Here is a 26901-nt window from a genome sequence, read left to right as displayed (position 1 = left end):
AAAATCCGGTCCCGACGCCCTGGTGACGTAGGCAAACGGCGCTTCTCACGGCGTACGAATCGGAGGGCGCTTGGGGTCTCTATGGGGGCGGTTTAGAGACCGAACCCGGAAGCGAAGGCGCCTGTGGTGGCGTCAGGCGGTGCCGTGGTTCGGTTCGGGAGCGCGTCTGAGGCGGGAACGCGGTGAGTGAGCGGAGTGGGGCTGAGCCTTCCCCGCAGCGCGCCACAGGGTGGGTTTCCAGAAGCGCGCACTTTGCTCAGGGGAGAAGGTAGATTTCTTCAAAGTGATACGCAGAGCGAGTGTTTCTGAGGAGGGAAAGCGACAAAAAAAAAAAATCCTCCTAGTCAGGTTCTTTGTAGCCGAGTAATAGTAGGTGGGAATTAATGTTTGATGAAGTCCAGTTCTGTGTAAAAAACCGCACTGGATCTCTTTGTATTGCAAAACATTAATCGGCAAAACGGAAATAAATTAGCTGCTTGAGAGTTTTGTAAGTGCCCTTGGCAATATCATAATATGTGTATGTGCTCCTAATACTATAGCCTGTATATGAGTTGGTTTCTTTTAAGTGTTTTTAATGAGACATTACATTTTTGCAAGTTGGCTTGGCATGGCATTCTCCCTTTCTTGCCACAGAGAAGACATCGGTGCTTTGACAGAGTTTTTTTGTATTGCTACATGAGATGAACTTTAGTCTGAGATTGTGTGGTGCTGTGATACCTCAGTGCTCATGGTAGTGTAATAAAGGAGTAATATTCATAGAGGGTTCATATACATGGGAAATCCTGTTGTCAGTTCAAAGAAGGCTAGCTGGATATTTTTTCTCAGTAGATATATCAATAACAGACAGAGGGTTGAGAGTGTAAAGTTCTCTCCCATTGCCCCAAGGTTCCAATCTCAGCTTAAGTATAGGTGTTTTGAATGTTTGCCTTGGAAATAACTCAAGACCTTGTCCTAGTTTTAATTTAAAGATGAGTTTTATATTCATTCTTTAGTTGTCTAAATCTGTGTTCACTAAAACCATTACAATTCCTTTCTTAACAGTTTCCCTATGAATGGACATCACCTGAGTCTTCCTACAGAAATTTTAAATCACTTGGATTGATTTGTAGTTGCAAACATGAGTGGCTCCAAACCTGATATTCTCTGGGCTCCACACCATGTTGATAGGTTTGTTGTATGTGACTCAGAACTGAGCCTCTATCACATTGAGTCTGCTGTGAGTTCAGAACTCAAAGCAGGATCTTTGCGATTATCAGAAGAAACTACAGCTACGTTATTGTCAATAAATTCAGATACGCCATACATGAAATGTGTGGCCTGGTATCCTAAATATGATCCTGAATGTCTTCTAGCCGTTGGACAAGCAAACGGTCGAGTTGTCCTTACCAGTCTGGGCCAGGATCACAACTCAAAGTCCAAAGAGTTGATAGGAAAAGAATTTGTTCCAAAACATGCACGGCAATGTAATACCTTAGCGTGGAATCCATTGGACAGCAATTGGCTTGCTGCTGGCCTAGATAAACATCGGGCTGACTTTTCAGTATTGATCTGGGATATAAGTAGCAAATACACCACAGAGAGTGCAGTTGCCACAGAGAAAGTGAGACTTTCAGCTGGAGATACTGAAGCTGGACTGGTAGTGACGAAGCCGCTTTATGAATTAGGACAGAATGATGCTTGTCTTTCTCTTTGCTGGCTTCCACGGGACCAGAAACTTCTTTTAGCTGGAATGCACCGAAACTTGGCTATCTTTGACCTTAGAAATACAAGCCAAAAAATGTTTGTAAATACCAAGGCGGTTCAGGGAGTGACTGTAGACCCATACTTTCATGATCGTGTGGCTTCCTTCTATGAAGGTCAGGTTGCCATATGGGATCTCAGAAAATTTGAAAAACCTGTTTTGACTCTGACAGAGCAACCAAAGCCCCTAACAAAAGTAGCTTGGTGTCCAACAAGAACTGGACTGCTAGCTACTTTAACTAGGGATAGTAATATTATTAGATTGTATGATATGCAGCATACTCCCACACCTATTGGAGATGAAACTGAACCTACAATAATTGAACGAAGTGTGCAGCCATGTGAAAATTATATTGCTTCCTTTGCATGGCATCCCACAAGTCAAAATCGAATGGTAGTTGTGACTCCCAACAGAACTATGTCTGACTTCACAGTTTTTGAAAGGATTTCTCTGGCATGGAGTCCAGTTACATCTCTTATGTGGGCTTGTGGCCGACACTTGTACGAATGCACAGAGGAAGGAAAGGCTAGTTCCTTTGAAAAAGACATAGCAACCAAAATGCGTCTCAGGGCTCTATCCAGGTATGGCCTTGATACTGAGCAGGTCTGGAGAAACCATCTTCTAGCTGGAAATGAAGATTCTCAGCTGAAATCACTTTGGTACACTCTGCACTATATCCTTTAAAATGTAAAGCAATGTAAAATAAGAAAAGTTGTAAAGCACCTTATATACAGATCTGTCTCTATGTAGACCATGTATATTTCATATTCAAAGTGTAAAGGGCTTATAATGTAAATAGCGCAAGATGTTGCAAATACTTTCTGAATATTAAACATAGGAGTTGAAATTCTACTTTCCCAAATCCTAGGGGAAAAAATAATGGAGGAAAAAACATATCCTAGTATTTTTCTTTCCAGACGTCTGTTTATGGCCTTCTTCTCACCAAGACATTTCAAAATACACTTACAGAGGTATCCATTTGCAAGATCAGGGTAGTGTTTACATTAAATGTGGTCTGTTTGGTTTTTTGTTTTTTTTTTTGTAAATGTATTTAGGAAATCTTTCATTGTTGCAAGTGAAAGATCTCCTTACAATACAGCCTGAAAAGTAGGAACTAATCTTTGTAAAGAACTTTAAAGATTAAAAGTATGTAAGTGTTAAAAATTTGTTTTTAGGCATGATTGCATAGGACTCCAAAAATCTACCTGAATAGTTCCAAACCATTTAGACATTTATATACTTTTCCTGATTTATGGCCCAGTCACATTTACAAACCTGGAGGCAGAGTTAAATATGTCAGAATGTAGAAGTACCCCCACTCCCCCTTGCTTAGTGAAAACTTGGTCCATTTCATGCTATATCCCTGGCTACCATTTGGGTGAAAAGCAAAACACATCTGTGGACAAACTGTAAAAAGCAGTCCACCTTTTGCTCTCTGCACACTTTCACTAAGGGCTTGTCTACATGGGAAAATTTACCAGCATAGTTATACCATTATAATTATACCTGTAAATTTCCCCATGTAGATAAGTTTTAATATTTACAGGCTATGGACTTGTCTAGACATATAGTTATTCAGGAACAGCTCTTCAAGAATATTTCTTCTTTCTGTTTAGCTACATCCACTTTCAGAGTTGGTTAAGATAAACGTGAACAAGGCACTTTTGGGATAGGAGTGTCTACACATGGACTTATTCAGCAATAATTTCATGTATAGAAAAGCCCTAAATGTTGAAGTCTCCTGACACTTTTGGATGTTGGGTAGGCACTTAAGGGGAGAATCCATTAAGTTTCTTGTTGAAGAGACTTGACCTTTCTCTTTTCACCCTTTCCCCAAGTTGAGTCCCTTTTAGATTGTTGCTTATGTAGACTGCACCTGCCCTTCATTTTAGTGGGGACTGCTATTCAGAACTCTAGTGAGTGAGCTGGTGCTAGCAAACGCATAAACAAATTAGCAAGTAAGGAAATCTTTGACAGCAGTACATGGTACCATTTTCTTTATATCATGTTAATTCATGAAAAATTAGTAGTTCATTTTGCTTACAATGTTCTATTAGTGTGGTGATCTGTGGGTGAGCATCCTCTTGTGGAGAGGCTGGTACGTAAGACTAGTTGAATAGAAGCACATTTGAAAGAATGGGGTCTTTCTCCTGTAATTAAACATTAAGACTTTTTTTCATATTTCCTATACGTGTGAATACTTATGAAGCAATATACTGAAGATATGGATCAGAAGCTTACAGGAAACAAAGGGTCCTTAGTTTATGCAGGCATTAAATCAATTGTGAAGTCATCTTTGGGTAAGAACGTTACTACTTTGATAATAATTATACTGTAGCGTGTTTACAAAAACTTAGTGGAGGCCAGTATGGTTTTTGTCACGTACAAAATTGTTAACTTGTTAGAACGCACGTTCAATTAAATGGAAAAAATGAATATGCAGAAAGATGATGCAGAAGCACAAGTAAACATTAGTTTCTAATTGGCTCTTGGATAAATAATTTGAAACTAAACATAATTTTTCCTCCAGTAGCACCCAGAATTTCTGGTTTGCTTTGAAAGTCTGTTAATGTAGCGCAAAATGGGTTTCAACTTATTTGAAAGGTCTTGATATAGTTTAAACGTTGCTTATCCTGATGTTATATAAAAGCTTGAAAATGATTAATTCTTTTTCTGTAACCATTGGACAATATAGTTTTTTTTTTCTGTATAAGAATGCAGCAGCAGCCATATAGACTTTGTGCTGGATACTTCTTTGTATATGTCATATATAATCAGTGATGTAAACAAAAATACTAAGTAAGTCCTCCATGTGTGTGAAAGAGAGGTGTGTGTGTATAAAAAAAATAAATCACCCTCTTATCTACATGCCATGTGCTTGCTTAGCTGAATAAAAAGATGTTTCACTTATCTCAGTCTTGCTTCAAGGAGCTTTTAGAAGGTGTGGCTAAGCCCCTTGAAGAAGAATCTTGTCTTTTTATTCTGGGAGGCACCTGGAATGTGTTTGGCTGCTGAGAGAAATAATGAACCCTAGAATACTAGTAATAACAGAAGCATGTAATGTTCTGTCACCTCATTCCTTTTTAAGCTTAATTTTTGCTTTTTTAAATCTGAAAATTTTGTTACAAAGTTCATAGGAGCAATGAAGTTTCCAGAATGTTGTGTTGGTAAGAAGACTTGATTGGAAATAAATATCAGTTTGATGTACATGCTAAGAAGCCATGTATTTACAACAAATTCTATGCTGTACTAATGCTAAAACAAAAGCTTAGTAAATTTTCTTCTGTAAAACTAACTTTGTTTTCAATGAAGCTTGAAATTAAAATGTTGCAAATTCTGTCTGTCAAATGATTTAAATTGTCTTCCCTCTTAGGAACAACAGAGAATCTGAGGCATAGCAGGAGTGGGTCCGATAGGCAGGCAGATATTATTCAGTATCTAAGTGAGGAGAGGTCTTTGGCCTTGCAGCTCTGTGGGTGGATAAAGAAGGGAACTGATTTAGATGTGGAACCCTTTCTAAATTCTTTGGAACAAGAAGGAGACTGGGAGAGAGCTGCTGCTGTTGCACTTTTCAACTTGGACATACGGCGAGCAATACAGATCCTAAATAAAGGAGCTTCTTCTGAAAAAGGTATTTTGTACCTTCTAATTTTTATTTTTTTATTTTTATTTTTTTTTTGGTTGTGGATATTTTGCCTTAATATTACTAGATCAGTTTTCCCTTCCATAGAAACCCAATCAGGGCATTAATGGCAGCAAGTGAACACACCCACCCTTGATACAACAACCACTTAATTCAGGAGGGTTGGATTGGGCCCCATGTTAGTTTTTAACAAGTTCTAATCTGTCACTCCCTTCTTTAATGCATCATTGGTCTTCTTCGTCTCTCAAAAGAGCAAGGGATGATCTCATGCCCTGTACAAAATATACCCACTAGAACCCTAGAAATGCTGATATCTGGTCAAATACCCAAGACCAATCTTTTATAGAGGTGTTTCAGTTTTATATTATGTAAATAGATTGCTTTTCATTAGTTTTTAATGTTTAGTGATGCAGGGAGCGAGGAAAGCATGTCTGAATGTCGGCATATGTGGGCTATTTCAGATTATTGTAAAGTTCTTATTGGACAAGTTCTTCTAAATTTTTATCCCTATACTTGGTGGTTTTTGTTAATCAGGTGATCTGAACCTCAACGTAGTAGCAATGGCTTTATCAGGATATACAGATGAGAAGAACTCCCTTTGGAGAGAAATGTGCAGCACTCTAAGATTACAACTAAACAACCCCTACTTGTGTGCCATGTTTGCTTTTCTGACAAGTGAATCTGGTTCGTATGATGGAGTTCTGGTAAGCAAATTTTTGCCACACTAAACTTCCTTTTAAATGAATATATACAGAGGCCTATACATGAATTCTTTGAATTTAATTCAAACTAGAATTTATTATTGTTTACTTCCTCCTGATGCTTGTCGTTTTCTCATGATTATTTCCTTTAAAAATCATAAAATATTCATGAATAATCTATAAAAGATGGAATAAAATTCTAGCTAAAAATGTCAGTTCTTTTAAGTTTTACTATGATGAGAGTTCGTTTAGGTTTTTTCTGTAATCGTAAACTCGTTGTAAAACTATATACAAAACTACATGAATAACCCTTTAAAATCATAGTTGGGATCGTCTCTTTCAAACACTAAAAGACAATGTTAAGAAAATACTTAACGAGGTAGGAAAGCAAATGAGTGAGAAGATGGCAAAAGGGGGGAGGAAGGGAAAGTAGAGAAGAGGAATAAATTCATCAAATTTCCTCCGTGTTTTTCCTGAAGTGAGCATTCCAATTCACTCAATTGTCGTCTTTGTTGTATTTTAAAATTTGCTAGAAAATGGATGTTTTTAAATATTTAAAAGAAAGCATAAGTAAGGTAGTCAATCTTCTGGAAAAACAAATCAAAACGTCTTAAAACAGCTGGCATAGTAGAATAGGGTAATCCTATGCATAGCGCCCTACCCAATTCACGGCCATGAAAAATGCATCACGGATCATGAAATCTGGTCTCCTCCCATGAAATCTGGTCTTTTGTGTGCTTTTGCCCTATACTGTACAGATAAAGGGAAGGATAATAAATGGTAATTTTTTTAAATAAAAGGTATACTTGAAATCAAAGAGTCTTGAGTTTTTTTCCCAGTTACCTTTTTATTGAAGAAAAAAAAAAAAAAGGACAGGTTGGGATTTCCAATGAAAGATATTCTCTTTGCTGTCCTGAAAATCTCAGGACCTAAGAGTGACAGCAGGATTTTTAAAAGAAGCAACTGAGCGTAGATACTCCATTAGAATGAAGCTCAAAGAGAATGATTTGATTGTGGCCAGAGCTTAGTAACAGAAGAAAAAAAGCAGAAAGCAAATAGAGTTGCCTTGACAGATGTTAGTTTGTCAAATGTATTAAAAAGAAAGCTGTATTCTGTATTTTCTGTGTTACAATTTTACCTTATAATTAGGGCTGTCAAGCAATTCAAAAAATTAATTGCAATCTCACTGTTAATAGAATACTGTTTAAGTATTTTGGGATGTTTTCTACATTTTCAAATATATTGATTTCAGTTACAACAATACAAAGTGTACAGTGCTCACTTTATATTTTTGATTAAATATATTTGTGCTGTAAAAACAAAATAGTATTTTTCAGTGCAATCTCTATCATGAACGTTGAAATTACAAATGTAGAATTATGTACAAAATAACTACATTCAAAAATAAAACAAAGTCCACTCAGTCCTACTTCTTGTTCAGCCAATCGTTCAGACAAACAAGTTTGCAGGAGATAGTGCTGCCCCTTCTTGTTCACAATCTCACCTGAAAGTGAGAAGGCATTCTTATGGCATTATTGCGGCTGGCGTTGCAAGATTTTTAAATGCCAGATGCGCTAAAATATTAATATGTCCCTTCATGCTTCAACCACCATTCCAGAGTACATGCTGATGATGAGTTCTGCTCGATAACAATCCAAAGCAGTGCAGACCGATGTGCAAGTTCATTTTCATCATTGGAGTCAGATGCCACCAGCAGAAGGCCGATTTATTTATTTTTATTTTTTGGTGATTCACATTCTGTAGTTTCCGCATCGGAGTGTTTCTTTTATGACTTTTGAAAGCATGCTCCACACCTCTTCCCTCTCAGATTTTAGAAGGGACTTAAGATTCTTAAACCTTGGGTCAAATGCTGTAGCTATCTTTAGAAATCTCACATTGGTTCCTTCTTTGTGTTTTGTTCTTAGTGTTCTTAAGGAAGTGTTCTTAAAATGAACATGTGCTGAGTCATCATCCGAGACTACTATAATATGAAATATATGGCAGATAAAATAGAGCAGGATTCATTTTTTTTTGAGTTTATCGCATGAGTTAACTGCGATTAATCGACAGCCCTACTTGTAAATGTGTGACTGTAGAAAGCAATTGTATGGTTATCCTCTGATTGTGTGGCTAGAATTGATACCTTCGTAATTGTTCTCTGAACCTGTCTAGGAGATAAACTTGGTTTAACTGTTTGGTGTTCCACAGAATGCTTATAGGTTAATCTGTAACTGTTAAGAGTTCTAACTTTAGGTTTTTGGTCTGTATGGTGAAAGATTAGAGGAGCTGTAAGATAATTGAATGTTTGTACCCCTAAGCCAACAGCTAGAAAGAGATCTATCTTGTTTAAATAGACTGTAAGTTCTTTGGGGCAGAGAGTCTCTTACCCTGTTTGTTCAGTGTCCAATACAATGGGCACTAGTCTCATTTGAGGTCTGTTGTGCTACTATAATACCAATAATAAATAACAGAATTATTGAGGTTATTTTAATGTCTTTAATATGATTTTTTTCAAGAAAGACATTTTAATATCACTGTCTACTTTTCCTCTTCACTTCACCATCCCCTCCTATCTTTCTTCTCTCACTAGCACATCTTTTCCAGCCTTCTCCTTGTATTCTCCACTATACGTGCTGGAAGCACTGTGACTTGCCAGCTTTCCCTAGACTGAAGTGCAACTTATTGGGTCTGACTCTCTTGCCATTGTGGTAGATTGCCCTGGTAATGGTTTTGTGACTAAGTCTAAGCGTAAAAAGGCACCTGGCACTTAACATCACAATATGAGGACACCTCTTATTCATGTGCATAATGAAATTCATGGTATTAGTTATACAGTAAGTCTAGTGTTCTGTTTAGAAGCAATGAGTGATTTGGAAATTTGAGCTTGTTTTACCATATATGTCTGTCTTTCCCCACAGTATGAGAATAAGGTAGCAGTACGAGACAGAGTGGCATTTGCTTGTAAATTCCTCAATGATGCGCAGGTGAGTGTGTATTTGAATATTCGCATTAAGCTGATATGCCATCCTGTATTTTTAATCAGACCCTTTTTATAGAAAATTCTGAAGTGTGAATAATGGAAGTAATGATACAATGTGTTCCTTTCCTGAAAATAAAAAGGAATAAATTATCGGATTATACCTTCAGTCTGATTTCCAGTTGTGATAATTAGGGTCAATATTAATACTTTCACTATTTTATAGCATGTTACTATGTTAATAGTTGTATGGTATTAACAGTATATGTATCCTATTAGAAATACTTGAAGATGAGCAGATGTTGGACAGCATAATTCTGAAATACTATGAAATTTGTATATAAATTTAGATATGCTAATATTCTATATCAGGGATTATAACAAATATCTTTACTAGCAGCCTTATAATTATAGGCTCTTATTCCACAACTGATTCTGCATAGGTGATTGCCCATTTACTTCAGTGGAGCTTCATGCTGACACCGAGTTCTGCTTGCATGGTGTCAGTGGCTGGATCAGGACCAAACAGCATAGAGGAAGTTTTTACAATCTGTCTCTTGGTTGCCCTTTCTTCTTTGTCTGGCTCACATAAACATACGTGGTCAGGTTAGCAAACAAAAAATAAGCATCCTTCAATTAGTGATCTTATCTAGGCATTTGAATTTGTTCAATCTGTTTTCAAGGGAAATGTTGGTTAAACACTTTTACATGCCTGTAACAAACTAATCTGATTAAGCTACACAAAATGTTTCTTTGCTGTTTAAATGCTCCTTAAATTGTTGTCTAACTGTGAAGAAGCTCTTTCAAAGAGTGTGTGTTAATCTCTAAAACTTGACTTCAGAGCATGTGTTGTACTGGTAGAACAGCAAACACTTAATTCCAGATTAAGTTAAGAAAAATCAAATAGGTTGTTTGACAGTAGGAAAGGGTATTTTTAAATTACTGAAACAGTGGCTCAGCTTTTGTTTTCCCACCATGTGAGGAAACTTGAGTACGTTTGCCAGGATTTTGACTTTGATGCAATGAAGTGTATGTTTCTGTATTTTACACTCATTTTTCTGCATAAATTCCAGCAGATACCTCTTTAGTTGAAATAATTTCTCTTAAGGAGAAAATTTAATAAAAAAGTTGAAGTGTTGGCATGTGCTAAATTGGTCATATTAAAAGGTCATGAGCAGAAAATGAAGGTGGAAATCCTTTATTTTTGTAGCTGAATAGATTCATTGAAAAGCTGACAAATGAATTGAAAGATGCTGGGAACTTGGAAGGAATTCTGCTGACAGGACTGACAAAAGATGGCGTGGACTTAATGGAAAGTTATGTTGATAGAACCGGGGATGTCCAGACAGCAAGCTATTGTATGCTCCAGGTTAGTATTTCTCTCCTGAAATAATTTCAGGTTACTCCATTATTCTTCAGCACTATAGTAATATATCTTATATAGCGAACTGAAAAGTGCTTCTTAGCATGTATTAAAAAATGAGATGATACATCATGTACAGTCTATCTACTTTACTTTCAGTGTTTCATTTGGCACCTTAGAAGCAGAGGTTCTCATTGCTCTTTCTGAGGCAAGACATGGAATACTCCTTTCCCCTTCCACTAGCTGGGCTGGGCATACCTAGCTATGGTCTGATACTGACTGAGCTCCCAAGCAGGATCCAGGGATGTTGCTCTGGTAAATGTACCAGAACTGGTGGCAGAGGAAGTTGGATTCTTACCATGTCTTTGCTTCTGGATTGTGTTGGCAGAGTTGCTGTCACCACCACCATTGACTTTTTCATACTTACCTTTTGGATAGTGAGTTTAGTCTTCTGATGTCTGGTCTACTTTTAAAGCCCTGTGGGTCTGGGTTGTTAAGGGATATCAGAGTGCAAGTGTTTTCAACCTGATAAGAAGACTTAAGCTTAGGGTAAGTATCTGATACACTTTTCAAGCTCTGCACCAGTGTATGTGACTGAATGTATCCTATCATATCATTACACCCCTTCTGCTTTGCTGTGTTCTAAATTTTTGTCCATCCTGATCCGTACACATGCTGGCTCCCTCTCCCCTTCAGATCTCTCCTCAATTTTGCCTTTTCCCATGTTCCCTCCTTTGTATAATACACACAATGAAAATACTAGTTTAAAAAAAACCCACCCAACATTGTGTGCCATGTCACTATAGCAACTGTGTGAAAGCACAGCTTTTTCACACACTTGTTTTTACATGCTCCTCCCCATCCTGATGTTATACCTCCGTGTCCTGTCCATCTTATTTGCTTAAATTGCAAGCTCTTTTGAGTGGGGCTCATGTTTGTGTAAAGTGCTATGCACCTGCAAAGCACTATGTAGAAATGTAAACAATAAAACTTTGTTAATCATAATCTATGAATTAAAATATTGAATACTTGGACAATATGCATATCATGCTTGCAACAAAGCTTGGTACGTTTATAAGATACATGGGTTTCTGAATAGTACTAAAGTGTAGTATTGCATTATAGTTCATGTTTGCTGAATTTTTATTTAATAGATAATTTTGAATGTTTCCTTTAGTCATAATACATTGTATTGCTTCAGATATCTTTTACCACATCATATGAAACCCTCTGAAGAAATAAGTTGTATTGTGTAGAGATGTAAAATATTTAACAGTTAACTGATAAGTATTAGTCTTTCTGTCAATATATTGCAGTTAGTGCTTAAAACAAATTAGTGGCAGCCCCAGACCCTGTCTCCCATCGTGTTAATGATTAAATGGTTAACCAATATAATTTGAATAGTTTGAACGGGTATGTTTAAAAATGATACTTAAATCCCTGGTATTGTGTATGTTGGTGGTTTATTTCATGCTTTAGGGTTCTCCATCTGACGTACTTAAGGATGAGAAGGTTCAATACTGGATTGAGAACTACAGGAATTTGTTGGATGCTTGGAGGTTCTGGCATAAACGAGCAGAATTTGACATCCATAGGAGTAAGCTGGATCCCAGTTCAAAACCTTTAGCACAGGTAAACATGAACTATATTTTTGTGAGCATTTAATAAGGTAAAAAGTTAGTCCTTCAGCACCTCATCCATCGGTTTTCCTTTCCCGCGTTCATCACAGCATCCACTCAGACCTAGCACAGCCTTATGTGCCTTCAGTAGGCCCAGTCCTTCCAACCTTTTCTAAAGGATTTGGGACCTTCTTGGACCCAGGGATCCTGTCCATTTGCTGGGGAAGAAGGTTCTGAGGCCTTTTAAAACCAGGCTGTTTATCTAAAATTCCTGTCTTTCTGTTGGTCCCTGGAAAATCGAGTGTGAACTCTGTGTGTGTGTGTGTGTGTGTGTACGCCTCTCTAGAGGGTAGCTTCAAAGGGCTGACAACGGAGGAGTTGCATTAGAATCCCTACGAGAGAGGGTACATACTGTTACAATAACACATACACAATTGCCTTTTTAATGCAATGTACCCCCAAAGTATTCAATTAGTATTTGATAAGGTTTTAACATAATTCATAAGATTTGTTCAGGATATTGTCTGTCACACATGCACAGAGAAATGAGGCATGTACTCATTGTTAGCTACATCTTGGCCTCCACCTGCAGAAAGGAAGGCCTGGTTTAAGGCCATGCTGAAAATGTTGCTGCAAGAGCCTGTTAAATATACCTAGGGCAGGCAGGGTGGTGGTGGTCTGACAAAAAGCTGCAATCTTGATTGTTAGATGATGGAAAATAGTACTGAAAAAATCCAGTTTCCCCTTACGAAACAGTGGAAATAAGCTGTCAAGTCTTTTATTAAAATAAGCTCGGTTTTGTTCAGTTTGTCTTGTTTTTTTTTAAGCAGGTGTTTATTTTTATAAGTAGAGTAGAAAGATGCCTTCCAACAACTTTGATTTCCAGCACTTTCTATGGTGAAAGCAGGTTCCTTCATCCTCTGCTAAAAAGAATAATTCAAACGGCAGCAGCCCATTGAGCTCTACACTTGTCCCGTTCACTGTAAGAAAATACTGACCGATACGGTGACAAATATTGATTAAAATGTGCCCTGGTTGTGTTTTGGTGTTTTTTTTTTTGGTGTGTAAGATATAAAATACCTTAGATAGCTAAAGACACAAGAATCAGTTTTTCCTTAAAATAGCGTCCTGTAGAGTCCTACAGCCTTGTATCTCTAAAGATTCTAAACTTTGTATCTGTTTACCTTCGTGTTCTGGTTAGAACCTCAGATAGGCACTCCTATGTATATTTTACAAACGCAAATAAATAGGTTGCTGTTATTGACTTAAGGTGTTTTTTGTGGGGTTGTTTTTGTTTTTTTTTATTCTGTAGCTGGTTGCAAACTGTCTATTTTGGATGAGATTTTTGCTTTTTATCTTAAATCAGCAAAGCAAAAACATCTTAATTCATGAATATAACTGGATTATTGGTTTATCCTATTGCAAGTATCTCATTCCTATTATTAATTTTGGCTCTTGTCTGTGTTTTTTTGTAGGTATTTGTGAGTTGCAACTTCTGTGGGAAATCAATCTCTTATAGCTGTTCAGCCATTCCTCATCAGGGCCGAGGTTTTAGTCAATATGGAGTAAGTGGCTCACCAACCAAGTCAAAGGTTACAAGCTGTCCTGGTTGTCGGAAACCCCTTCCTCGCTGTGCACTTTGCCTAATAAATATGGGGACTCCAGTTTCCAGCTGCCCTGGTATGGCACAATTTTAAGAAACTCCTTTTTAATGTTAAAATGCAGTACTATTTAAAGGCACATGATTAGTGGCTCCTGTTTAATGACATTGCATTTGTAACTCTTTCTAGTCTCACAATTATTTTGAAAAACTTCTCTCATTGAGTGAAAGATTCACTGGTTCAAATCCCACCCAGTTCAATGATGAGATCCCTGATTACAGTTGTTTGATGTCTGACAGTATGGAAATGAGTTGTTCCTGACCTTTTGCCTGTAAGGTACCAACTCCCTCAGTAAACATGGAGGTTACCCTCTCACTGCTAGAGAGTAGGCTCTCCCAAGTAGATGAGGTACTTTCTGCATTGTAGCCCAGTGTTCTTCTCTTGCTGCTACTGCCCAAGAAGATGTATGTATCCTATGGCTCAAGAGTTCAGTCTTCTGGAGTCTAGTCACACATGGGAGAAGTGTGAGTTTAGTAGTCAGAACACAGGACAGGGAAGAACTAAGAATTCCTGATTTCTAATCCTGACTCTACCGTTTTCCTTTATGAATTTTGGGCAAGTGACTTGACCTCTCTGCTTCAGTAAAATGAGAATAAAACTTGGTTACGTACTTAACAGGATTGTTGGGATTAATTTGATGTTTGTAAAGTGATCTCAAGATGGAAATATGCTATAGAATTGCTAAGAATTTCATGCTATAAACAAAAAGTAGGTAAAATAATACCATTTACTAAAGTTGTAAATTACTTGTTGACAAATAACTGTAGGGTGAGAAACAAAGGCAATGGCTGCCAGTTAAAGCTATTAAATATATCTAAGAATATGCACTTCTTACTTTAAGTGTGGAGACTTATTACGTGTACCGTAGAAAGTTTAGCCAACTGTTTCCATTTTACTGCAACATGAAACGTGAATAAGATTAATTCATGCCTTGAAATTAAAATTTAAAAAGCACTTTACATTTCTAAAATGTAATTATAATAAAACTTTTCCTCTTCCCTACGACAGCGATGTGTCCTTGATCATGTCCCCTTTTGACCCTGCAACTCCCTCTTGGTGCTTGCAGTCTCTCGCTGGTAGTGAGAACAAGATCCACCCGATCCCAGCTTGTGGGGGCTCGTTAACTTTTTTTTTTTTTTTAACACCGAGTACAAAAACCTCATTGTTAGTCCCTCAAGTCCACCCCTACTTCTGGTGCTGTGGTTAATTATGACAAATGTCTTTTCCCAAGTTCAGGGGTCAACAGCCACTCTTCCTGGAGCAGAGTTGTAGCTCAAATGGCTCTCTCCTTTAAATCAAGAGTCCACAGCTCTCCTGTTGCTGGGTTGTATTTCAAAACAGGTTCATTCTCCTTAGGTCAGGTTTCAGAGTAGCAGCCGTGTTCGTCTGTATCCACAAAAAGAAAAGGAGGACTTATGGCACCTTAGAGACTAACCAATTTATTTGAGCATAAGCTTTCGTGAGCTACAGCTCACTTCATCGGATGCATTCAGTGGAAAATACAGTGGGGAGATTTATATACACAGAGAACATGACACAATGGGTGTTACCATACACACTGTAATGAGAGTGATCAGGTAAGGTGAGCTATTACTGGGGGGCAGAGGAGGGGGATTTGTGTCCATTTAGTCTTTCATGTAGAGACTGTCCAGTTTGGCCAATGTACATGGCAGAGGGGTGTTGCTGGCACATGATGGCATATCACATTGATAGATGTGCAGATGAACGAGCCTCTGATAGTGTGGCTGATGTGATTAGGCCCTATGATGGTGTCCCCTGAATAGATATGTGGACACGGTTGGCAATGGGCTTTGTTGCAAGGATAGGTTCCTGGGTTAGTGGTTCTGTTGTGTGGTATGTAGTTGCTGGTGAGTATTTGCTTCAGGTTGGGGTGGCTGTCTGTAAGCAAGGACTGGCCTGTCTCCCAAGATCTGTGAGCGTGATGGGTCAACCTTCAGGATAGGTTGTAGATCCTTGATGATGCGTTGGAGAGGTTTTAGTTGGGAGCTGAAGGTGATGGCTAGTGGCGTTCTGTTGTTTTCTTTGTTCTGTAGTAGGTAACTTCTGGGTACTCTTCTGACTCTGTCAGTCTGTTTCTTCACTTCAGCAGGTGGGTATTGTAGTTGTAAGAACGCTTGATAGAGATCTTGTAGGTGTTTGTCTCTGTCTGAGGGGTTGGAGCAAATGCGTTTGTATCGTAGAGCTTGGCTGTAGACAGTGGATCGTGTAGTGAGGCTCATTCACCTGCACATCTCCAATGTGATATATGCCATCATGTGCCAGCAGTGCCCCTCTGCCAGGTACATTGGCCAAACTGGACAGTCTCTACGTAAAAGAATAAATGGACACAAGTCAGACGTCAAGAATTATAACATTCAAAAATCAGTTGGAGAACACTTCAATCTCTTTGTTCACTCGATTACAGACCTAAAAGTGGCAATTCTTCAACAAAAAAACTTCAAAAACAGACTCCGAAAGACTGCTGAATTAGAATTAATTTGCAAACTGGACACAATTAACTTAGGCTTGAATAAAGACTGGGAGTGGATGTGTCATTACACAAAGTAAAACTATTTCCCCATGTTTATTTCCCTCCCCCATCTGTTCCTCAGACGTTCTTGTCAACTGCTGGAAATGGCCCACCTTGATTATCACTACAAAAGGTGTGCCCCCCCCGGTAATAGCTCACCTTACCTGATCGCTTTCGTTACAGTGTGTATGGTAACGCCCATTGTTTCATGTTCTCCGTGTATATAAATCTCCCCACTGTATTTTCCACTGAATGCATCTGATGAAGTAAGCTGTAGCTCACAAAAACTTATGCTCAAATTTGTTAGTCTCTAAGGTGCCACAGGTACTCCTTTTCTTTCTCCTTTGGTCAGGAATTCCCCACTGTTGTTCTGGAACTGGGTTAGAGTTCAGTCTAGCTTCTCCCCAGCTGGCCCCTCTTTACTCAGTCCTTTCACTTCTCACCTTAGAGAGGTTAGCAGGCAAGCAGCTCTCCTGCTAGTCTCTGGGAGCTCCTCTCTCCAAGAGCACCCTTCTCCAACTGAGCTCTGTTAGCCTCCTGTCGGGTTCAGGGGCTCATTAGTTAGTCGCCAACCACACCCCCATGGCAGTTAATTGCTTACAGATGGGCTCATTCTCCTTAAAGAAGCCTGTCATGGATAGACTGGGTTCTGACTCCCCATAAGGGCCAGCCACCCTGTGATGCTCCCCCATATGTATAATATCTGTTGCAAAAATTTTATTGCTAACTAGCCAACTAATATGTCCTCAGCTGTGCTGTCATGAGGTTTATTTCATAGCTGTAACATCCTTGAGTCTTACTGGTTAAATTCTATACAAATTGTGTTGAAGCTCTCTCTCACTAACAATGCTTATAGTTCAGTATTGTGATATTACAGACATGGAGTATAGTATTGTGTTGTCATATATACACACATCTTTTCCAACTGTTTCACCAGCTTATCTTAAGACTTCTCTATTGCAATTGTTTCCATTTATAGCTAATTGATATGTTACTATGAGGTTCTGGAGTAACACACTTCCAAAGCAGAAAAGAAATCCTCACAATGAAATAGCAAAAAGAAAAGGAGTACTTGTGGCACCTTAGAGACTAACCAATTTATTTGAGCATAAGCTTTTGTGAGCTCATCGGATGCCGATGAAGTGAGCTGTAGCTCACAAAAGCTTATGCTCAAATAAATTGGTTAGTCTCTAAGGTGCCACAAGTACTCCTTTTCTTTTTGCGAATACAGACTAACACGGCTGTTACTCTGAAACAATGAAATAGCTAACATTAGAAAATGTAGCAGTTATTGCAAAAGAAATAGTGTGAAATGAAGCTATTAATAGGCAAGAAATTACTGAGACAGTAAGAGCTAAAACAGTAGCTTAGCAAAATAATTCTATTGCTTGTTCTATTCTTCCTGTTATATTAGCAAAATTAATAAACAGGTGAAAATGTTAATTACCTCTGTTAGGGGTAGAAGTGATTGTTATAAAATCTCAAAATAGAAATGTATTGCAAATACTCTCATATCTTCTGGCTTCTCAGTAGGTTTCATAAGATCTCAGTAGCTTTGGGAGTACCAAAAAGTCATGTCAAATACACACATGGTAACACTAATATTTTAAAATATTTGTGCTGAAATGAGAAATACCATATTGAAGAAAAACGCTAAAGCTTTCAAGATAATTTAATAAATTCTAATTTTTCATTTATTTTGGGGTGATAAATTATCAGTTTATTTCTGGTTCCAAATCAAGCTCCTAATTTGAATTTTAAGTTCTTTAATACTCCAATATAGCACAGATATTGACTGAAAGTTCTTACCTATCCATAGGAGTATCAAAGTCAGATGAAAAGGTGGATCTTAGCAAGGACAAGAAATTAGCCCAGTTCAACAACTGGTTTACATGGTGCCATAACTGCAGGCATGGTGGTCATGCTGGACACATGCTCAGCTGGTTCAGGTAAACTGACACAATTAAACATGTAGGCTCTCACATAAATTATGTCTAATGTGCCATATCAGACATCTACTTCCTGGCTGTAGTCTTTATTATATATTGTATTTACTTGTCTGGTATTACATAAAATATAATTTAAGGCATATGCACAAGTGAACCAAGCTTGAGTTTGAGATTTCAGCTTTAACTCTGCATCTCCTGATTTTTGAATCCTTCATCTCCAAGTATTAATACTGCATTAATGCTAGCTTTTGCATGGAATGTATATGTCAGCAGAGCCAAATTTCTGCTATCATCCCACAGTGGAGAGTCTGAGCATTTGCTTGAGATTCAAGACAGTTGTGTGTGATTACAAGACATTATATAACCAGTAATGGCCAGTCATCCAATTAACCCCTCTGCCATTGTGCTGAAAGCCATGCCCTACCTAGAAACCTCTGTAAACATGAACAAACTTTCTCTTTTCCTTGACTGTCTTGGCATACTGGTACTGCTTGATGGTTTTATTTGGAAAGATGTAGGGGAGATCTTTAATCCCTATGTCAGGACAGAAATGGAGAATTCCTGTGGGGGACAACCATTGTTAGGGGTGTTCCAACAGAAAGGGAAGCAGGCTGCCCATGGAAGCAGTCTGACAGAGTGGTGAACTTGCCAATTGGACAAAAGGCTGCTGTTTATCATGGTACTGGGGGTCAGTATTGCTTTGGATCTAGGACAGTGTGTTAATTTCACAAATGTAAATAGTGATTTCACTTTGACAGTCCTGAGGTTTTTTTTTTGTCTTGTCTGTGTGTTTTAAATTTTGATGTACTGTGTTGAAAACATATTCCTTTCTATTTTCTCACGTTATGTTGTGAGGACAGGTGTCAAATGTCAGGTTCATTTGAGTTGTATTCTGACAGTTTAGCAGCATAGCTTAGTTTCTAGGTTGCCTCATGATTTATTGCAAGATGTAGCATGTTGCCCATTAACTATTATGTGTCATGCACAGTAAGTAGCTTTTTATCCCATTAAACTGTAGGATTTATTAAATTAGGGTCTCTTCTCTCTAGATGTCATGTTATGCCTCCTGCAGTTGGTGCTTACTGCTGGGGATATTTGAGCCCAATTTGTCACACTATATTAAACTCCCTGTCTTGAATTTAAACTTTGAATGTCACAATTTTACATATGAGAGAGAGCATTTTCAAAGATGTAGACAGAACAAGAGAGAGTGTCATTTTAATTTTATCTACTTCAAGTTGACAGTGTGAAACTTACTTTCTGAGCTTCTATGTCCTTTCTGCCTATATTTTCATATAGTTAAAAGGGCTGATCTTCTGCTTTCAGATAACTTATTGCTGATTTATCCTATATGCTTTATTACTATTTTCAAATTATGTTCAGCTATTGATTTCTCTTTAGTCACGTTGCTGCACAGATTTACATTTTGGGACATACAGGACTGAGATTACAAAGCTGTTCCTTTTACAGTGTTATAATTCCCAGTTTCCTTTCTCATCCAGAGACCATACTGAGTGTCCAGTTTCTGCGTGTTCATGTAAATGTATGCAGCTGGATACTACAGGGAATCTCATCCCAGCAGAGACTGTTCAGCCATAAAACAACCGAGTTTCAAAATGTGGAGCTAACAGATGTCCTTCACAGCCTAAATACATACCTCAGAACAAGTAACTCATCACTCACCCATAGTGGGAAAAATAAATCCTTGTGTTCGATCAGCAATTTTGGTGTGTGAAATAGTTTAGATGTGCTTCACAGAGCCAGGCGTTACTGGAATGAGCCTTTTAAGTGTGCCATGTGGACTATAGTTAGTGGGTTGAAGCAGATCCTTTCAGAAATACTTCCACAGGCTTTGTTGAAATTCAAAGCACCCTTCAAGAAGATTTTTTCAGAGTAACATTGAACAATCCTTGAATCTGCCATCCAAGATGAGCCAGTGTTGCATGCTGGTTTTAGTATGAGTTCTGGGCTTTCAACATAGATAATTGAAGACTGTTGTTGAGAAAATCCTGAGTTATGCTGTAGCTTTCTATCTTCATTCATCACTGCTCATTATATGCAAAGGAAAGAATTTCAAAGAAAAGTATCAAGAGTCCAGCTATTAAAACATTTAATTTCCCCCTATGGATTTTTCTTGAAGGAAAAGTTGCATTCATGTAATTTTTTTCTGTATTAATTTTGTTAATACTAAGACTATTTCAGTGCAAGTTCAGCTACATATCTTGCTGTTTTGAATGTAAAATCTTTCATTCAAGTTTTTTCCTAACAAGAAACAGTTTTGAAGAATTATTTCATAAAAAGCGGAATATCCACTTCAAAACAGAATACAAATAAATCCTGATTAATTTTTAATGAAGGACTCTGTGTGCATGCAAAATATTATCAAAACTCTCATTTTGTAAAAATTAATCAGATTCAATTCAAATTTATGATTACTGGACCAGTTTAAATTTCAGAAACCTGAAGATTTTGAATATTCAGTGTTTACCTGCTCTTGTGAAATGCACTAATTCTAATTATGCTACAGATTACCAGTGGACATTGGCCCTCCTCATAAAATTGCACAGTTTTTAAAGTTTCTGGTCAAGAGCAGTTTCATAACCTGTTGCTAGTCAAGAATAAAATTCCTTAGTGGAGCACTGAGTGTCATTTGGCCACACTATACTTGGCTCTAGTGAGTATTTGTCCTTAATTTTTATAAGCAACAAAATTCACACATTTAGAAGAAACTGCTTTAAGGTATGTGACAATAACATCAGTTTATTTGGTGTGTGTGTCTGTGTGTGTGGTTTTTTTTTTTTTTTTTTTTAACTGGTGAATAAAAATTGATACTTAACACTTATGTATTGTCACTCAAAACCCCAAATGTTAGAAGATGGAACACTAGCAATAAATGCTATCTTATTGCCAGTATTGTGAAAAATTGGTCTTTAAAAAATAGAACATATTGTAAGATACTACTGGTTACCAGCATTCCACTGTATTGGCAATAAAGTAGAAGCCAAATGTAAATTATGTATATGATGCATCACCAGCGACAGTGGGTTTTTTTCCTGATTAAACCAATTAATGTTTTAATACATTTATTACTTTTCCCTACCCTAAAATTGTTACCTAATTGGTAGTCTTATTTTTAAACTAAATTGTAAAAGGTACTTGATATTTGATTATTTGTACAAAGGCTTACTTGGAAGAGGAAAAGTTTTTGTCTTATTAGCAGGAAATATTTATTTCTAGCTACCCATTTATATTTTGCACGCTTTGTTTTGATGTTGTCAGGGGTTTCTGCCAATCTGAAATATATGCCATTTAATAAATGTAATTTTGAATTTAATGCATAAGGTATTGTTCTAATGATATAATGCAGGCAATGTAATATTTAGGTTTCAGTTTCACAGGAATCTGGATTTTTTCGAATGTCAAGAATTTTTTATTTTGAATTCTTCCCCCCCCCCCCCCCAATATTCAGTATGTACAACAGCATGACTACTTATTTTCATCTTTCCCTCATGTAAAGGTGTTCTCATTTTGAATTGTCAGATCCTATTCTCATGAAATTAGAAGCTTACTTTGATTTTCTTCATGTCTTTAAATCCTGAGAGTTAAGAATGTTTGTATATTCTGATACAGCATAAGCACATGTAGTCCGTGCTCAAGCTTTCAGGCATATACATTATATTTTAACACTCCTTTCAGTATAACACAAAGTGTAATGTCTTCAACATTTTAAACTTGTTAATCCATTATCACTGTTTTCTCCTGTGCTGGTTTTAAAATAATAAAGTTGTAGTTTGTCTGATTTGCTGCTTTAACCTGAATTGCTTCTTTGTGGTTTTTATTTTCATGGTCTCTTAGCATTCTACTGATGCCACAGTCCATGAAGGTAGAAGTACAGTAAAGAATAAATGTACATGCAATTTCTGTTAATGAAATGTTGTTTTTTCAATATTTTTGGTTTATTTAGGTTTCTATACTGGATTATATCCATTTGATACCAAATGGGAATATTTATATCTCACTAGAAATTCCTATAATTAACATGAGATGGGATTGCAATTTGTGTGGAGTCTGTGACAACAATGATACTCAAATAGGGAGGGAAAAATCTTTGCCTCAGTCCTCAGAAAAAGACACTAAATACAGGAGCCGGGGAGGGGAGTTGCAAAGAAACAGTTTGCAATGCCAAATCTGGGTGGCCATTCCTATCCCTGGTATACTTTAGAGTGGCCTCAATGCTGGCAATAGCTCCAAGTGCCAGCCAATACAGTGTGCTCTGTCTAGGCCTCTTCTCTCCCACAGCCATATACCTTCAGCTAATTGTGCATAACTATAACAAGGCTGCTGTTCTACCAGATGTTTTGCTGTGGTTACAGCTTCAGTAGTTATTCTTCCTTAGGTTGGAAACAGCAGTGTCTGATTACTTGTTTGTATTTCTCATATGATTTTGGAAATATAAATGGTAGAGCACTTTATGAAAGATTGCTATTACCTAACCACCTGTTTCTGTCATTTTCTTTCCAGGCCTCCTTTTTATGTATATAAACATTGAACACACACATCTTTAATGTTTTATAAGTGGACACTAACAAAATCTAAACAGGTAGTATAAAATGGCTTTTAAAAATAGCAGACGAGGTTTTGAATCTGCAAACGGGTTTGCCTGGAATGCTTCTGAATGGTGTGTGGCTGGTATATATAATTTACAACAGGCATATATTCCTAAATTCTGCACACCTAAATTGTCAGTTAAATACATTTTACCCATGAACTGGTGTCACATCGATTTATAACAGATTTGATTGACAAGTAAGTTTCATCTCTAGGCTCTAAATGTCAAAGCTGTGGATAGCAAATGTGTTTTTGGCTGACAGTTTTGACAGTAGTAGTAGTGTTTCATCCTTTGAAGATAAATACAGAATTCATTGTCTTTTTAGAGTGCCTTAAATAGTCCCTTCACAGAAATAAAACAGGTCCCTGACCCTGCAAACACTTGCACCTACTTAACTTTAGTCTCATAAATAGTCCCATTGACTCACATGAATAAGTTTTTAAACAGTTGGCAGAAACCACAAGGCCTAAATGATGATTTGACAAGACAGCGGAGGCTATAATGTATATATGTACAGTGAAGGACATGTTACAAAACTGAGTATGTGATAACAGTTTGGTGTCTACCTAAAGTGAGTTAATATTAAGCAATAAAACTTTCCTACAAAAATGCCATTCCTTACTGGTGCTCTATCAATCCTGGGTGCTAATTACAAGTTCTAAGTTGAAAAGTAAAGACTAGATCCTCCCTCTGCTTTTTGGGGTGAGCTAGAGCTGGGAGGATAAACATCAGCAGGCTGTTCCTCTCCCTTCTTCCAGAACCACCTCCCACTACAGTAGGGGTGACTGACACTTTATGAAGAAGAAATAACTGGAACTCTTAGCTACACAAATTCTACAACTTGCCTAAAATAACATTTAGGGTGAGAAATGTTTACTTCTTAAAACCAGTCTCTAAGATCTGAAGCTTAGTATTTGTTTTATTTGCTCAGTAATCTGTTCTGTTTGTTATCCTTTATAATCTGCCTTTTATAGTTAATAAATTTGTTTATTAATGAATGTTGTTGAATTAAATTAATACATTCAGGGTCCCTTGTATTAAAAATGCAGTTGTATATGTTATTGTGGAATTGAAGATTATTTCTATGGGAAGGGTAAATAGGAGAACAGCAGGGGGTGATTAGGCAAATTCACTCAGTTTGTAACATCCCCAGAGCAACCACCCTCCTGGAGAGGTAGGCATATACTAGTTCAGACTGGATTCAGACAAAGCAAGGGTTTTTGGATAAATAGTCTGGGTTTAAACTGGCTCGTGGCTACCTTCCTGATCAACAGAGAGCCCCAATTCTTAGGGCAGGGTTGGAAGGACTGGGACTGTGATCTCTAGTGGTGATTTAAGTGAGTTTTAAGTGTGTTGGTTGGAGAATAGACAAAGTGGTTACTGGTTTGTAATTTTTTGTTTGCTTATTTCGGGTAAGGGAAGTAGGGACAGGAGAGTGAGTGAAAGTGAAGCCACCAAAAAGTTGGAGCTCCACAGGTTGCAATTGAGAGAGAGAGAGAGAGAGAATTAAAACAGATGAATGTTCAGCCTTTTACCTGACTTCTTCTGCTTTAATTTCTGAGAACCATGGAACTGAGATAGCTGGAGGCTGTGGGTGTGCAAGTGCTCCATGCACCTGGAGTTGGAGAATTCTTGCAAGCAGTGTCTGTTGGTCTGGGCTTGTGCCCTTGCTCTCATGCCCCATACCAAGGGCATAAAGGGCAGAGCAGACTGACTACCTCTAGTTCCTTCTCTACTGCAAATCCAGGAACAATGCAAAGCAGAGGGGAAGGAGGGCAGGCAGTGGAATACAGATAGGGACCATACGTCTGGAAAACCCTCCAGTTACTATAAGGTAAGTTAACTTATTCTTCTTTGAGTGCTAGTCCCCACATGTATTTGTGTGTGACTGACAAGCAGTATTCAAATAGGAGGAGGATGCAAGGATGCAGATTGCAGAGCCTTCTGAAGGACTGCTGTCCTAAAAGATACATCAGTGGAGGTGTCCTGTATTAGAGAATACTGTGATGGAACACCACATATCTGCCTTGCAAATGTCAAGTAGAGGAACTTCCTAAAGAGATGCCACTGATGTCATTTGTGTTCTTGTAGAATGAGACTTTATCCCATAAAGGGGAGGAAGATATGACAGCTGGTGGTAGAGTAGGATACAGACTGAGATCCATTTACAGATCTTCTGGGAAGATGCAGCTTGACCTTGGAATTTGGCTCTGGAGAGAAATAGTCTCAGAGATTTTCTGATTGGTTTTGTCCTCGTACACATTAAGGCTGAAAGGGACCATCATGATCATCTAGTCTGACCTCATACACATTGCAGGCCACAGAACCTTGCCTAACCACTCCTTCGTAGGTGAAGAACCAAGGCTCGTCACATATTGAGGGAACTAAGTCTCCTCATCTCTTAAGATCAACGTGGTTTCATCAAAAACAGGTAAGTGGATTGACTCAAGTGGAACTCTGAAAATGAGACTGTCTTTATAGAATATAGTGCATGGCAAATCTACCATTAGGGCTCCAAACTCACTGTCCTTCTGGCTGAGGTGATGGCCACAAGGAATTCGACTTTTATCAGTAAGTGACACAGGGAACATATGGCTAGGTGTTTAAAGGAAGGCTTAAAGAGTGCTGAAAGGACAAGGTTTATGTCCCAGTGAGGGGTAGGCTTCCTTACTAGTAGGAAGGTTCTGATTAGACTCAGATTTCAAGAATCTGTCAGTCAGTGGGTGAGTGAAAACTGACTAACCATCTGACAGTAGATGGCAGCAGGTGGATTCAAACAGAGAGCTCAGCCATTTTGAGAGAGAGAAAGATAGTCCAGAATAAGGGAAATATTTGCTGACTCAGAAGTTACATGTTTCAGTTGAGCCCACATGGAAAAACACTTCCACTTGGTTGAACAGCATTTCTTAATGACCTCTTTTTTTTGCTGTTAAAGATGGCTGGTACGGCTTAAGAGCAGGAGTGTTCTTGGGTAAACACCCATCAAAAACCAAGCCATGAGATGAAGTGCTTCAGGGTTGGGATGTTTGCTCCTTCCATTCTCCTGAGTTAAGATATCAGGAAAGGACTGGATGTTGATCAGAAGATATTAGAAGATTTGTAAACCAAAATTCTCTGGGCCAGTTGGAGGTAAGGAGAATGACTTCTGCCCTGTCCTGTCAAATTTTCTGTAGGATGCAAGACAGGACTAGTAGAGGAGGAAAGGCATACGTCAGATGTCCTGACCAGGGGAAAAGAGCATTGCCCTGAAATTATAGAGTCGGAGCTCCTCTGGAACAGTAGATATTGCATTTCCTGTTTTTGTTTTGGAAGCAAACAGCTCCTAGATGGGGGGGTCCCCACTGAGAGAACATACTGTTCACTGCCAAATCATACAGCTCCCACTTGTGATTGATGCTGAAATGCCTGCTGAGGGTGTCTGTAAACACATTCTGAGTTCCTGGAAGATAAACTACCGACAAGGTGACTCGATTCCTGATACACTAATTCCATAGGGTGACTCTACACACAGTGGGGTCTTGACCTTCCTTGTTTGTTGATGAAAAAGATGGTACTTTTATTGTTTGACAAAATCAGATAAATTGCTGAAAGGCCTTGCAAGCTTCTCAGACTGCTTGAAATTCCAGAAGATTTGATGTGCATCCTGTCCTCTTGGGGTGTCCAAGTGCGTGGGAGGCAGCTGTAATAATTTTTGTCCAGTGTGGGAATAGGAAGGGAGTGCACGTACATGCTTGATGGAGATCCTTCTACCACATTAGAGATGATCTTCCTCTGGAAGAAACTGTCAGTATGATATTCATGATGTGTTTGGTTGATAAATACACTATTTGGAGCCATGCCTGTAGGCAATGTAAGCTGAATCTGGTGAATGGGGTAACATAAGTGCATGAAACCACATGACCCAGAAGGGAAAGACAAGTCTTGACTGGTGTTTGAGAGACCAGGTTACACAACAATCATGTCACTGATGGTGCTAAACCAGCCCTGTGGTAGATAAGCTAGGATAACATTGATAAACATAGCCACAGGGGCACTTTTTTGGTCCTCTTACTAAGTAAAAGAAGCAGTGAGAGGCAAAAAAGCATCCTTTAAAAAGTGGAACTTAAAT

At 38.1% G+C, this 26901-nt stretch overlaps 1 protein-coding gene across 3 annotated transcripts; it reads left to right on the top strand.

Annotated features, from left to right (window-relative positions):
- Positions 1–26901, top strand: MIOS (meiosis regulator for oocyte development). 3 transcript variants are annotated; one of them, XM_073333863.2, is made up of 11 exons: positions 1–182; positions 1042–2414; positions 3943–4041; positions 5115–5372; positions 5919–6088; positions 9004–9069; positions 10273–10431; positions 11905–12057; positions 13520–13724; positions 18055–18184; positions 19687–19885. In XM_073333863.2, the coding sequence occupies exons 2-11, from the start codon at positions 1118–1120 to the stop codon at positions 19781–19783; spliced, it is 2634 nt and encodes an 877-aa protein (XP_073189964.1). In that variant the 5' UTR covers positions 1–182; positions 1042–1117; the 3' UTR covers positions 19784–19885. The 3 variants fall into 3 exon arrangements, with proteins under 3 accessions (XP_073189964.1, XP_073189963.1, XP_073189962.1); XM_073333862.2 differs by lacking the exon at positions 18055–18184 and having other exon boundaries at positions 1–229; positions 19687–26901; XM_073333861.2 differs by lacking the exon at positions 18055–18184 and having other exon boundaries at positions 2–182; positions 19687–26901.

Source organism: Lepidochelys kempii, chromosome 2, assembly GCF_965140285.1.
Source record: "Lepidochelys kempii isolate rLepKem1 chromosome 2, rLepKem1.hap1, whole genome shotgun sequence".
NCBI classification, from domain to species: Eukaryota; Metazoa; Chordata; order Testudines; family Cheloniidae; genus Lepidochelys; species Lepidochelys kempii.
Note: the sequence above shows the minus strand (reverse complement) of the source record. Positions and strands in the feature narration are given on the sequence as shown.